Source organism: Corylus avellana, chromosome ca5 (assembly GCF_901000735.1).
Source record: "Corylus avellana chromosome ca5, CavTom2PMs-1.0".
In the NCBI taxonomy this organism is placed as follows: domain Eukaryota; kingdom Viridiplantae; phylum Streptophyta; class Magnoliopsida; order Fagales; family Betulaceae; genus Corylus; species Corylus avellana.
In genome coordinates, this window is record NC_081545.1 from 36,291,222 (window position 1) to 36,304,336 (window position 13,115).

The following is a 13,115-nucleotide window of genomic DNA, read 5'->3' on the forward strand; positions in this document are numbered from 1 at the left end:
ATACAACATCCTTCCACAGGCGGCACTCGGCATCCCAACGCTTGAAAATGCAAAGCTAGCTGCTTCTCAATTTTGAATAAGCCCCAGCTTTTTTTTTTCTTTTTTTTTCTGGAGCCCACCCAAGCTATTCTGACCACGAGGTAATAGACCATATGCCCGAGCCATTAAGGCAACTTCTGAATCCCAGCAAGATGCAAGATAAAAGTTAAAAAGAATCTTAGAGTACAAACTGATCGTGGCTTTGGTTGTACTATAGCTTAAGGGCCGTTGCCTTCTATAGATTTAACGTAGAATGGGTAAATAAAAATGAATTTGCAAGGTATTTTGTGTTCAGCAGCAATCAGATAAACAAAAGAGGAAAGAAATACCATTTGCATATAAATTATAATTCGTAATTGTATATCAGGAGCAGCGCAGATGTTAAAGGTTAATGCAATAAATTTGGCAACCCTATCAGCAAGGAGTGAAGAAAAATATGAAAGTAACATGCTACATGTGACCGCATTACTATAAATTATTATCATGCCTTTTCATTGATTTCCAAAAAAATTGACATATCAAACAATTGCTTTCAGTTACAGAATTACTATATTATAGGCACCTCCAGGGGAACCCACGGAGTCAAACTGATGCAAGGGAATCAGGATGTAGAAGGTAACATCAGTTGAAGGCGGTGAACAAAGGTCAGTGCACGCTAAAATGTTGGTGCAGGCCAACATCATTTGGCCAAAAGATGTCAACAGGTAAGGTGTTGATCAGAATTAAGCACCTAGAATAAGCGCTTCTTGCAATCTGCTGCACCACAGTAACAGGCCATCTGTTGTATCTTTCCATCCGGACCAGAGACACTATCAAGCGCATAGCCATAGTCGTATGTCAGCTCCTACAAGCAAAGAACAATGTTTAGTTACTTCAAGCTTCAAACCTAGATATCCTACCAATGCAACATATGGGAGAGATTCATATAAGATACAAATTAAACCATACGTCAGACAAGAATATGAAGGTCCCATACAAAGAAAATACTCCTGGGAAATATCAAAGTGACAATTTCACCCAAGAGACATTCTGCTTAAACAGAATAATCATGGCAAGTCAAACAAACAACGGTTTACATATGAATGAATGTGAACACTTCGTTTTCTACCTAGGGGTTTTGTAATAACAAAGTTGACAATCAATGAACATTACCACTTTGCTAGCAGCTCCACAAATAACTGGAGTCCAACCACCGAATAGCATATCTAGCACACATCCATATTAACAAAAGCAAGCAAATATCTATATATTCTTCCAGCCTCATCTGTCTGCTGCATATGCAAATTTCAATACTAGCCCTTTCTCAGCTCAGTAAAGGCATGGATTAATCATTAGTAGTTCAACAATTTGCCTTCCAAATCCATGTTGTCAACATGAGCATAAAATGATGATTAATCAACCACATATGATACATAATGTTGTATCAATTGACATTAATCAAAGATCAAAACACCTTTTTCAAATAATAGTAGATGGCTAAGCATTCAGTCTAGAGGTGACAAGGAGCGATAACCACCATCCAACCCAGCAGGTCAGGGGCAGGCCTGCCAGATCCATAACTCATTCATTCCCTCACTCACGTTTTCTTCAAATAATGGTAGATGGCTAAGCATCCAAAAGTTCAACATCCAAAATGATGTAATAATTGACGAACAAAATAAATAAATAAAGGCTCCAGGATACGCACATGCACAGAAAGGGAGAGAGAAAAACCTGCAAAGGAGGTATGTTGTCTGCCGCAAATAGCATTACTCGAGCAAGTTTGATGTCGTGGTGTGAGCTCAAAACACATTGGACAAAAAGATTAGGCTCACAGCTGTGATTAATAAACCTCGCAATATTCCCAGTGGACCCTGCATCAATGCAAAACTCTGGTACATTTTCAGATCTCAGATCATCAGGCCTGTCTGAAGAAATGACTGTTGGTTCAGAAATGCTTGTTGGTACAGGTACATCCCGAAATCGCCTCTAATAAGGAAAATATATGGGACAAAATAAATTCAGCGTGCCATGAAAGGAACAAGAATAAGTGAGTTCATTAATAGAGATCAAGCCTAACATACGTGAGTAGATTGTAAACTGTGCATATTTAGTTATTTACCACAGAACTCCCATCAATCGAAGTAATGATATCTTTTTCTTTGAAATTAAAAAACATGGTTTGTTAGAGCTACTGGAATAGGAACAAGTGAGGGACAAATGTCTACAAATTTCATTTTAAGTACCACCTATCTACTAAGAATTGAAATCTTTTTTTTTTTTTTTGATAAATAAGAACTAAGAATTGAAATCTATCAAGCATACTTTAGTTAATCAAATACAATTTGATAAAAAAAAATTGGATTCATCTCCTTTTCAATCATGTTGTGTTGCATCACTTTATAGAATTTTTTTTTTTTTTTTTTTTTTTTGTAAAATATTTTGTAAACGGCGGTGTTTGCCTAAAGACTTGAAAAATGAAATGGATTAAAACTGTAGCAAATTTGATTGATATGAGAAAAAAAGTAAAAATATTTTGTATGAAAAGTGAAAAAAATTGTTTTGTAGTGATTTTTTTATTTGAATAGTAATAAAAAGTAATTGATGTGATGTAAAAAGTAAAAATGTTATGGTTGATTTTAAGAGGAATAGTAGAGTCCTTTTTTTTCGAGTCCTTTCCCAAACACAGCCAACATTCCTCGTCACTTTATAAAGCACACAACAGCTACTAAACTGCTTGAAATAGAGAAGGAATCATAATGCAAGATTTACTAGATTAACAGAACGAATACCTCTCTTCCACCAAGGCCCCTCATTGTTTGCAAGCAATCAATCTCAAAAATATAATTATTCTCTGAGACACTATCTAAATCCTGAGTCCGCATAAGTGTTCCCGTGTACTCACAAACTGGTGCCCCAGAAGGTATGAAGTCCCAAGATCGAACAGCCCACCCTTTCTTTGGAGTGCGGAAAACCTATTGACACCACAAATGGGTTTTCATGTATAAGTTACAATATATATATTTTTTTCTTTTTGTATATGTATAAGTTAAAATACGTTGACCACTCTAAGATAAGTAATAAGCAGTTAGGTACTAAAACAAAATAACACAACCTCGAGTCGATACTTCAGGCCTCTCTGAGAAGTACGGTTCACACAATCTGGTCCGCAGCCACATTTTGGACCACATTCGAAGACAACATCCTTGGCTTCAATTAATCTGGGAGATGCAACATATGGAAGGACATTAAACAAACTATTAGCAGATAAATTTTCTAAAACTCAGGCTTATAAAGTCCTCCCACCTCAAACATAAGTCAGCAAATTCAATCAAGACAATAAGCGAAAATGCTTCTCACCTTCCACCATCACGTGATACATAAGGGAAGTCAGAGCCATTAAGCATAGCACAACCACAGGTCTTGGGGTCCACACACATTCCTTTGCAATTGCATCCAGAAGCATTATTGGGAAGCTGAACATTTTTCACAACTTGAATAGACTTGCAATACGTGAAACCTGAAAGTAACATATGTAACAAGCATAGCACAGAACTTAATGATAAACAAAGTACAACACTTAATCTGAAGAATAGTATTAAAAGAGAATAAACAAAGCAAACAATAATATAAAAATACATGAATACCACAGCTACTAAGGGCCTGTTTGGAATTGTGTTTGAGGGCTTAAAAATGCTTTTAACACTAAAAAAGTCCGTTTGAAGAAAAAAGTATTCGTTTGGTAAAAAAATTAAAAGCGCTTTTAAATGTTCAAAAAGTCTAAGAATCTATTTGAGATTGCATTTGAAAAATAAAGCTTTTAAGTTAAAAAGAGCTTTTGGGCAAAAGCTTTATTTTTAAGCTTTTGCCAAAAAGTGCGTTTTGGCCATTTTTAAGCTTTTCAGACCCTTAAAAGTGCTTTTAATTTTTTTACCAAACGAGTACTTTTTTCTTCAAACAGACTTTTTGAGTGTTAAAAGCATTTTTAGGCCCCTCAAACGCAATCTCAAACAAGCCCTAAAAATGGTCAAAAGGCACTTTTGGCAAAAGCTTAAAAATGAAGCTTTTGCCCAAAAGCTCTTTTTGACTTAAAAGCTCAATTTCTCAAACGCAATCTCAAACGGGCTCTAAGAATAAAAGACACTTATGCACATAAAAAGGAATAACATTAGTTCTAGATGTTGAAAAAATGAACAAAAAATATTTTTCTTTTTTGTCAAGTAAACGACAAATATCATTAAAAGCACAAGTTATGGGTTGAAAAAATGAGAAGGAAAAATCATTAATACAGTATAAAACAAGGATTGATTGTAGAGGTTATAGAACAAATGTAAAAGTTGGTTTTCTTTAGCAAACCAACTTCAAGACCAGGCTTAGGGGGAAAAAAATAAAAATAAAATAGTTACTTTTGTGACAAATAAAACCTAGAGATGTTCATTTTGGTTGTAATAAACATCAACAGAAGAATGTGCTGGGCTTGTTAGAATGCTCATTCAAGCTTCATGCAACATGCTCAGCAACAACATCAAGCATTTCAGACCTACAAAAAGTGGAGCTTGACCTTAAGCTCAATATTTCCGCCCATCTCAATACCCTTGACACGCTACTCTCCTTGACATGATCTCTCTTACCAGCCTAATGTCTTTGGTGGACAATTTTGGAAACTAAAGAGTCTCAACCCAACATAGCAAAGTTGGATTCAGTAACACCTCAACACAAAGAAATTTAACCTGCTTTTGCCAAAATATAGAAATGAGCAAAAACATTATTTTAAGGATGTTCTTTAAACGAGCTTGTTAAACATACAAATCAATTAGCGAATCTAATCTCATGATCATTAGCAGAGAACAAATATGAAACCATGCACAAGTCAACTAAGGGACTGAGACACAGTATAGGCAAGCAAACATTCCCAAACTCTTATATAAGATATCTGCTCATCCTATAGGTACCAAAGATGAGAGTTCAACTTGCCTGTGGGTTCAACAGGTGGATCATCAACCAAATTAGTAGCTGGAATGGGAAGAACCTCTTGACCACCAGTGATGTCCTCGCAAACCAACCTTAGCCAGCAAATAATACATATTAAGCACAATCTAAATTTACAATTCAGCAATTAAAATCTTTGATTCTTTGATATTTACATACCCACGTATTTCTGAAACAGACTGAGGTACACGCCCACGAGTAAAGTGAACCTGCAACAAGAATGAAACATTTTGAAGTAAAGAGTCATTAAAGGCTCATTGGCTCTCAGCAAAAGGAAAACTAGCTAAAATAACGAATGTACAATAGTAAAGTCTGTCAGACAATGAAAGAAAACATATAAACCTGGTTAGTGGTCAATAGTGGCTGCCCTTCAAGCCGCCTTAGGCAATACTTAAACACGGTAAATCCAGAAAGACCCTTCTCTGCCCAGTACTTCACAACCTGTAAATAGAAAGCACATTAGACAGAAGAAACAGATAGTTCTAGCCGCACACTACAAAATGGAAATTCACATATCACCAGAGTTTTAAGAAATTTACAAAAATCAGAATTAAATCAATGAGTATTTTCTAAAGAAGCTGTAATATTCTGGAAGTTTGGAGGTGAATTCCTTTGTGTTTAATGTGGTGTATTTGGGGAGAGCAGAATGTAAGGAACTTCAAAGATAGAGATACTTTGGTGGTAGAGCTGAAAAAGATTATCTTTGATTCCCTTCACACATGATAGTTTTCTTTCTCTACTTTTTCTGACTGTCAAATAGCTCATTCTATCTCTCTTATCTTTAAAATCAAAAAATTGCAAAATCTATGCGTTGTCTATGCAAGAACCATGATTAGACAAAAGACAATCAAATGCTAGCTCTATTAAAGACAAAGTTAAGGTAAGCAATAAAATTTTATGCAAAGACAATGGTTTCAATCCCAAGTTAGATATTGTACCAATGCATATTGGAATAGCAAAGTAAATCCATTGTTGAAATATCTTTGTTTTCATTATTTAAGTCTTCAAATTAACTGCAAATATATGGAACATTGATATGTTAAGCAAAGAAACTATTTAAAATCAAGAGTAAAATGACACAAATGCAAGATGGAGGTCAATGGGGACTTAATAAATCAAGTGAATTATACAGAATGTTTTAGAAAATCACCTTGTACAATCCATCATATGTGTAAACTTTACCGGTGTAACTGCTTTTAGATTCATGGCCACGAATGACTCTAACAGGCACATGTTGCTCCACACAGTTCTGCCATTGAGCACAGAGCAGGTACACGTCAACTAATATGATTTCAAATTCAGAAGGCATTCAACACACTCACTGATTCTTGTGCTAAACTGATTCTTGCTCATAATATCACTTAGAGCTTCTGGGCTAAAAGCAGAATGACTTACCCAACAAAATTAAAAATAAAAGCAGAATGGATCAACAACTAGTGAGAGTGTGTTGATCTGATCCACACACTCTCACTGGTCAACATGACAACAATATCACTTTGAGCTTCTGGTTAAAAGGAGAACAGATCAGAAAGTACCATAGCAGGTAACAATAGACAATCACTTTTTTTTACAAGTAACAATAGACAAAGGACTTAGGAGAGCTATAAAATACACACCTTGAGTGCCAAATTTCCACGCTCCATCTTTTGGTCTTGGATCTGATGCTTATTGCCAGTTAAATTATGTCCACCTTGACCAGTATACACAACATCATCAGCATTATCAAGGTCATCTTCATACATCCCGGACAAAACAATGGCAACTGCAACTGGGAACGTGTAGTTCCTATACTCCTATTTAGGAAAAAAAAATCTTCCTCATCAATTCTAGTTTAATTCTGATTACTAAGTGGAAGAACATTAAATTTTCAACTACATCAACAAGAAGAAAGACTACTCAGTCAGGAATAGCCTTTAATTATTCAATCCTTGGTTTACAGAAAAGCAGCATTAACACAATAGATAACATGACACACATTAGGCTAGAACAAGAAAAACTTATACACCAAGAAAACTGTAAATAGGTTGGCCTTGTTTTCTTTTGATAGTTATATGCATACAATCAAGTTGCAAATCACTAGCACTAGTACTGTGGAACAGTTGAAACTAAGATCTCTAGTTCCCAACACAGAGCCTCAACTAATTATGCTATGTTTGCAGGTGGTAAATAGCTTAGCATCCCTAGATAGAATGGTCCTAAGAGGCACTAAAAACTTTAGGTACATAAACCATAAGCTATTGAGAAATGTAAGGATTATGAGCTGCAAATTAGCTTGAGCAATATCATTTCACAAGGCTTTGAAAAACATAAAGGACATTCCAGTACTACCTCTGTGACTACCAAACAAGTAAACAAAAAGTAATCAACTACTTATTCGTCCACGCGTTGACTGATAAATTTCAGAAGAGTATTTAATATGAGAAGGCCTTATTGGCTTATATCAATCATGTATTCAATCAAAATGAACAGTACTCCAACTCAAATAAAAAATGAAAATTTACAGGAAGAAAATTTATTGGCTGCCAATTGATTGCATTCTTAGACATCCCTAATCAAGGAGCAACATGATTAAATTACCCCTTTACTGTAACTCTGCCCCATATAATCAATCCCGTTCAGCCAGTGACTGTGAAAACCAACAGCAACCATTTCAGCCCGTGCATAGAACTGATGCCCAACCTTAATTCCTGTCATCAAGAGCACTTATTAACACCTCTTAATAAATGGTTTTCACGTTGATAGTGCAAAAGTCATAATCAAATATTATAGGATGATAAACAAGCAAACTGCTACTAAAACACATATAACCAGAAAAGCAATGTAAGAAAAAGCAACAAACCTGGAACATCACCAATTCTTTTCACAGGGTTCAAGATTTCATTAGCCTCCATCATCTGCCAGATAGTTCCATTTGGAAGAAAAATGGTTGAATTACATCAGAATGTGATAATTACAAAGATTTCACAATCATATTCTCCACAACCAACACAATCTACTATTCCAAAAATTATTATATAACAATGATGGACACAAGAACTAATATCATTGCCACATTATCATCACCATTCTCAATACCATAACATCGCCATATTACTTTACATATTCCACGCAAAGTAGACTAGCGCCAACTAGACGAGAAAAAAGTATTATTATATTAACAGCAATCAGAATGTTCAAACTACTATTTAGTAAGGCATGTAAGCATTTACTTAAAACATCTAAGGGATATATGCAATCCAATCAAAAATAAATAATGAACTAAATCATGGGTAAACCTAATACAAGATGAAAGAATTCAACATAAGTCCATCAGGAAATAACATAAATCAAAAAAGGCCGAGTTTAGCAGTCAAAATAAGTGAAATGGAGCTTATAATGTATTATCAGATGGTAAATTACTTATAGAAATCTGTACCAATATTCCATCTGTACCAATATTCCATGAAAGAACCATTAATTAACTCTTCCAATCTTGACTTGCCTTAGATACAGCCTTCAGATCAGGTCGCTTGGTCCTGTTCTTTGTGTCTTCTGGTGCAGCCTGTATCTGCACAATTTTGTCCGTTACAATAGCGTAGGAAAAACCATAGCAGATAGAGCATGGCAATATACAATCCATAAAGCTACAAATACAACATTAGAGCAAAAAGGGTGGGAAACAAGCATATCTCATAAAGAGCAATTTCATATGTAAAACACCATGATGATGCATCAAAAGCACTAAAAACATGTGAGTGAAGCACACTAACCTTAGATTTTGAACCTTTTGAGGGTTTGGAATTTTTCTCTTCTCGTGCAACCCGTTTCTGTTCAGATTCGTATGTTAAGCATAGCATAGGAAAAATGATAGCAAAGAATCAATCTAAAATCCATAAAGCTTCCAAATGCAACATTAGAGCAAAATGCACGAAAAATGCATACAATTCATATCTCATCAATATCTATTTCATATATAAGGCACCCTGAAAAATGCACGAAAAGCACTTAGACGCTAACCTTAGATTTTGAAGCTTTGGAGGCTTTCCTTTCAGCTTCCACTTTGCCACACCGTTTTTCCTCTTCCTACATGCACAATGAGAAACAAAAATGGAGATAGCCGAATCAAAAGAGAACAGACTGATAGCCGAATCAAAAAAGAGAAGAGACTGACCTGCACGAAATGGAGATAGTGCTTGTTGAACACTCTCAGCGTCTCCTTCACCTTTGCATAGTCACTCTTCTCAAGTGTACTCGCTGTACCGTTCTCACTAACAGCCCTATTTTCCGCTTCCAAGCTCAGATTCATCGGCTTGTCCCCTGCCCCGAAACCCTCGGAGATCTTCTCCACCTCTCCGTGCGCATTTTTAACGGAAGCCCTCCTTGAGTAGCAATGTTTGATTCTTTTTCGTCTGCCTCCTTCCCCAGAAACGTCTGGCTGCTCATTTAGTAGCTCTACTCTCTGACGCACCCGGAGCTCCTTCTCGGCTATCCGCTTATCCTTTATCCTAACGCTCTCTCTTCTCGAGAACTCCGGTGCTTCGAATTTTGTGCTGTTCTCCACGCATTTCTGCGATTGCAAGGCCATCATCGCAATTCGTGAGAGAAGGGAGTTTGAATTTGGTTAGGGCTTGGAGGTGAGGACTGATGAGAGGGCTGAGTAGCTTGAAAGGGGTTTAATGCTTCCCAGCTTCAGTGGATGCCAATTATTTCTATTTTTACTTTCTTTTCTTTTTTCTTTTTTTCGAACTCCCGCTCTGTCTTTTCATCTCCCTCGCTTCTTCTCTGTCTCTCTCTCTCTCTCTCTCGCTCGCCCCGAGCGAGAGAAAAGCAATTCTCTGAGCTCCGTGACGTGTTGATGTGAAAGGAGGAATACCCTTGTTTGGTTTCTAAAATAAAAGCAATTCTCCAAGACGTTTTGGAATGGTAAATCGGTAATGCTGTATTTGGGACTTTCATTTCCCCTCAAATCAATCACGTGGCTTTTAAAATTTAATTGAATTTGAAATTGATTATAATAATTTTAAGAATTATTTCATTTTTTTAAAATAAAAATCATACCATAGCATTACTATGTAATAGGATCATTTCTATTTTAAAATAAATGATAGTTCTATTATTAGATTTAAAGTAGATATATTTAAAAAATTATAATTATGTAAAATTATATATACCTTTAAATTTATCAACTTTAAATAATGACCATAGGATAAATACTATCTTGAAATGAAGAAGATATTGTCCCTCTCCTATAAGCTCTCTTCATTTTTTCAACCCTTCCTCTCCTTAACGTTTAATTTCTCACATGTTTTTGGTTTTCTTCTTCTTTTCTAAACTTTTTCTAAGAGCTTTATTTTTTAAAAAAAACTTTACTTAGGGCGGAAAGGAGAACTAACAAGAAATAAGCAAAGACAACAATAACAAGTATGGTTATCATGTGTTACGGCCTACAAGTCCCCTTTCCTCCGCCAATGTTAAAACCCAAAAGAAAATCTGCCGACTTCTCTCCATCGATGAACTTTGCTAGGTTCTTCACGAGCCAAGCTTGAACACTCCCCTAGTAAAATAGTAAATCTAGTCTTTGCAATACGACTGAAGCTTCCAAATTCAGCATGCTAAAACAATTAGCAAAAAAAGAAAAACCAAAAAAAAAACCTAAGCTTTGTTTAACAATACTTTTTCCTTCACCCTTTTGTTTTCTCTTTTCAAAACAAAAACATTAATAAACAACCAAAAATACAAAATACTCAAAACTACTTTCATATTTATGACACATCAAAACACTGTTTCAAACAAAAAAAAAGTTATAATCATGTATGAGCAACTGCAAGGGATTGATCCGAAGATAGTATACATCTTGTAGAGAAATGATGTGGGAGATAAAAGTTATAATTACCTCCTTAATGACTCTAGAAATGGAATGCAAAACTTTGTGATGGTTAAACCATACACTGAGCTGGAAAATAAAAAAATTACAAGTGTTGATGTAGCTCAGAACGTTCTTCAGGTTGTATGTGATCGTCATGGCAGTGGCTGTCTTCTGTCTTTGCCATCATAGGCAGGGAGGGGTATAACTCCGGACAAGGGAATAACAGCTTCAGACGGAAAGCATCAACTCCATTCAAGTAGTAGTGGAAGAGCCGTTTTGCCCTAATAAACCCAAGACGGCCATACAGGGCTAGCGCTCCTTTATTTGTCACTTCTGCTTCCAACGTTACCTTCACCAAAAATTGAAAAAGAGAAGAAGAATACAGACATGAGCCAGGGTGTTCCCTTCTAACAATTGAAAGAAAATGACAAACCCAATAACACCATGGATCTTACAAAAAAAAAAATATATGCAATATGTTAGTGCCAAAGAAGGAAATATCAGCACTCATCATCATGGCAGGAAGCACGTTCCACCCCTGCTTGAGGCATGGGGCCGGCTTCATGTGTTCCCCATTTAAAATTAAAAAAAAAAAAAAATTAAAATAAAATAAAATAAAATAAAAACCTTATAATCCTTTCAAAATCAAATTTTTACGCCCAAACAAATTTTCTTTTTAGTTTTGTCCTCTCCCAACCAAAAATTTTAGTTCCACCCCTAGCGGCAAGCCCATATCTCATGAACCAAGTCATTCAATTTATCTTTTGAATGGACCTGTGCGCTCAAAGAGAATATTTAAGGAAACCCATTCCAGCTTTTTTATCTTCTAATTTGTCAAAAAATTCTCTATATTTCTCTCTTCAGTCTAACTTTGGCAGCATAACTCAACCTCGTGCTTCATATCCTTATTTGGTCAGAAGGTTATAACTGGTCTTTGAATGGCAAATCATGATGAGTCCCGAGTTACAAAAACATAGGGATAGTGTTGGCTTAGACTAAGATGGCAGCATATGAGTAAAGCAAATGAGATTTGCTTGCAGGTAATCTCTAGCACTACCACCTTTATGAAATGAAGTTAAGCTAATGTCTTTCTGGGCAATTGTATTAATCACTTAAACACAAAAAAAAATTAATTAATTAATTAAAATGATCTTGGGCACAGATCATAATGCAAGATCTGATGGAACAATAACGCATACCATACAAGATAATTGTAAACGCATCCCATACAATGAATAGTTCGATATTTATAGGTTTCAATCATGAAGGGAACCATAATGGACTATATGCAATTCTACTCTGGTAATGGTTCCTGGCACGGGTTGAAGAGCAAGGTTATCTTCAAGTACCAATTTGTTACACTTAATGGATTACGAGAAAGGTGAGGGATTGAGGAGGATCTTCTACATATAAGTAGTGCAGGATGGCTAGGTGGAGATGTCAATGAAAAATATGCTATTCAGATGTATATACTGATCAGTTAAAAAACAAAGGAAGACCAGCACACCGTAAGGGCAATAAGATGTAGGAGTAAGGCAAAATAATGCTCCACTATTCTTTTGAAATCAGTCGGTTACTCCATAATCTTCATCACCTTCAGAAATTCGATAATGGGGGAGTAATTTGGAAATAAAATAATAAACACATAAATATAACCTTAGAATCCATGCTGGCATACCTCTTCACAACCTGATTCCATCATCACTTTGATAGATCTGCTAACAAGTTCCGTAGCTGCAATATGAGGAAATCTCAACCTAAATATTAACAGAACACAATAATATAGCCAATAAGATGCAGGTAAGCAAGGTTTTAGAGAGAGTCTATCACAAATGAACACATTACTGCATAGAGAAACTAGTAGCCTCAATTTTGTATTATAGACCACCATTTTCTATTACAACAAACATTCTCATCCCCATCAATTAATAAAAGAATTGAAAAAAGCTCTAATTGTGTCGCTTAAGTTATACAGGAATTCTTGAATCCAAGAGTTGTGAGTAACAAGTTCTTCATTACCTAGAATAGAATAACAAAACAGATTATATTTTTCAAGAAGTGCAAAACCGTATGGATCTCATTGTGTGTCTGATCAATTGGATCGTTCTTTGTAGGTTTCAAGAATACCAGCAACTTAAATATAAATATAAAATCATTATATATATGTCAAGCATATGGACATCTCATTCCTCATTATGCCTCCTCCTTACAAGCTCACCTTAAACTCCCATAAATCATAAGAACGGGTTAAGCTGAAAAGCGC

The 13,115-nt window shown here is 35.6% G+C and overlaps 2 protein-coding genes across 2 annotated transcripts; both read right to left on the minus strand.

Annotated features, from left to right (window-relative positions):
* Positions 1 to 476: 476 nt before the first annotated feature.
* Positions 477 to 9,847, minus strand: LOC132180876 (histone-lysine N-methyltransferase, H3 lysine-9 specific SUVH4). Its single transcript, XM_059593860.1, has 16 exons — positions 9,158 to 9,847; positions 9,004 to 9,069; positions 8,757 to 8,813; positions 8,489 to 8,554; positions 7,847 to 7,901; positions 7,585 to 7,694; positions 6,624 to 6,800; positions 6,158 to 6,256; positions 5,350 to 5,448; positions 5,167 to 5,216; positions 4,993 to 5,081; positions 3,379 to 3,538; positions 3,134 to 3,239; positions 2,811 to 2,993; positions 1,753 to 2,007; positions 477 to 883 (listed from the first exon to the last, which is right to left on the minus strand). Exons 1-16 carry the CDS (start codon positions 9,572 to 9,574, stop codon positions 770 to 772), a joined length of 2,103 nt encoding a protein of 700 aa, XP_059449843.1. The 5' UTR covers positions 9,575 to 9,847; the 3' UTR covers positions 477 to 769.
* An 877-nt stretch (positions 9,848 to 10,724) lies between these two features.
* LOC132182358 (N-alpha-acetyltransferase MAK3-like) lies at positions 10,725 to 13,021 on the minus strand. The gene is made up of 2 exons (XM_059595587.1): positions 12,531 to 13,021; positions 10,725 to 11,201 (listed from the first exon to the last, which is right to left on the minus strand). Exons 1-2 carry the CDS (start codon positions 12,741 to 12,743, stop codon positions 10,956 to 10,958), a joined length of 459 nt encoding a protein of 152 aa, XP_059451570.1. The 5' UTR covers positions 12,744 to 13,021; the 3' UTR covers positions 10,725 to 10,955.
* Positions 13,022 to 13,115: the final 94 nt, after the last annotated feature.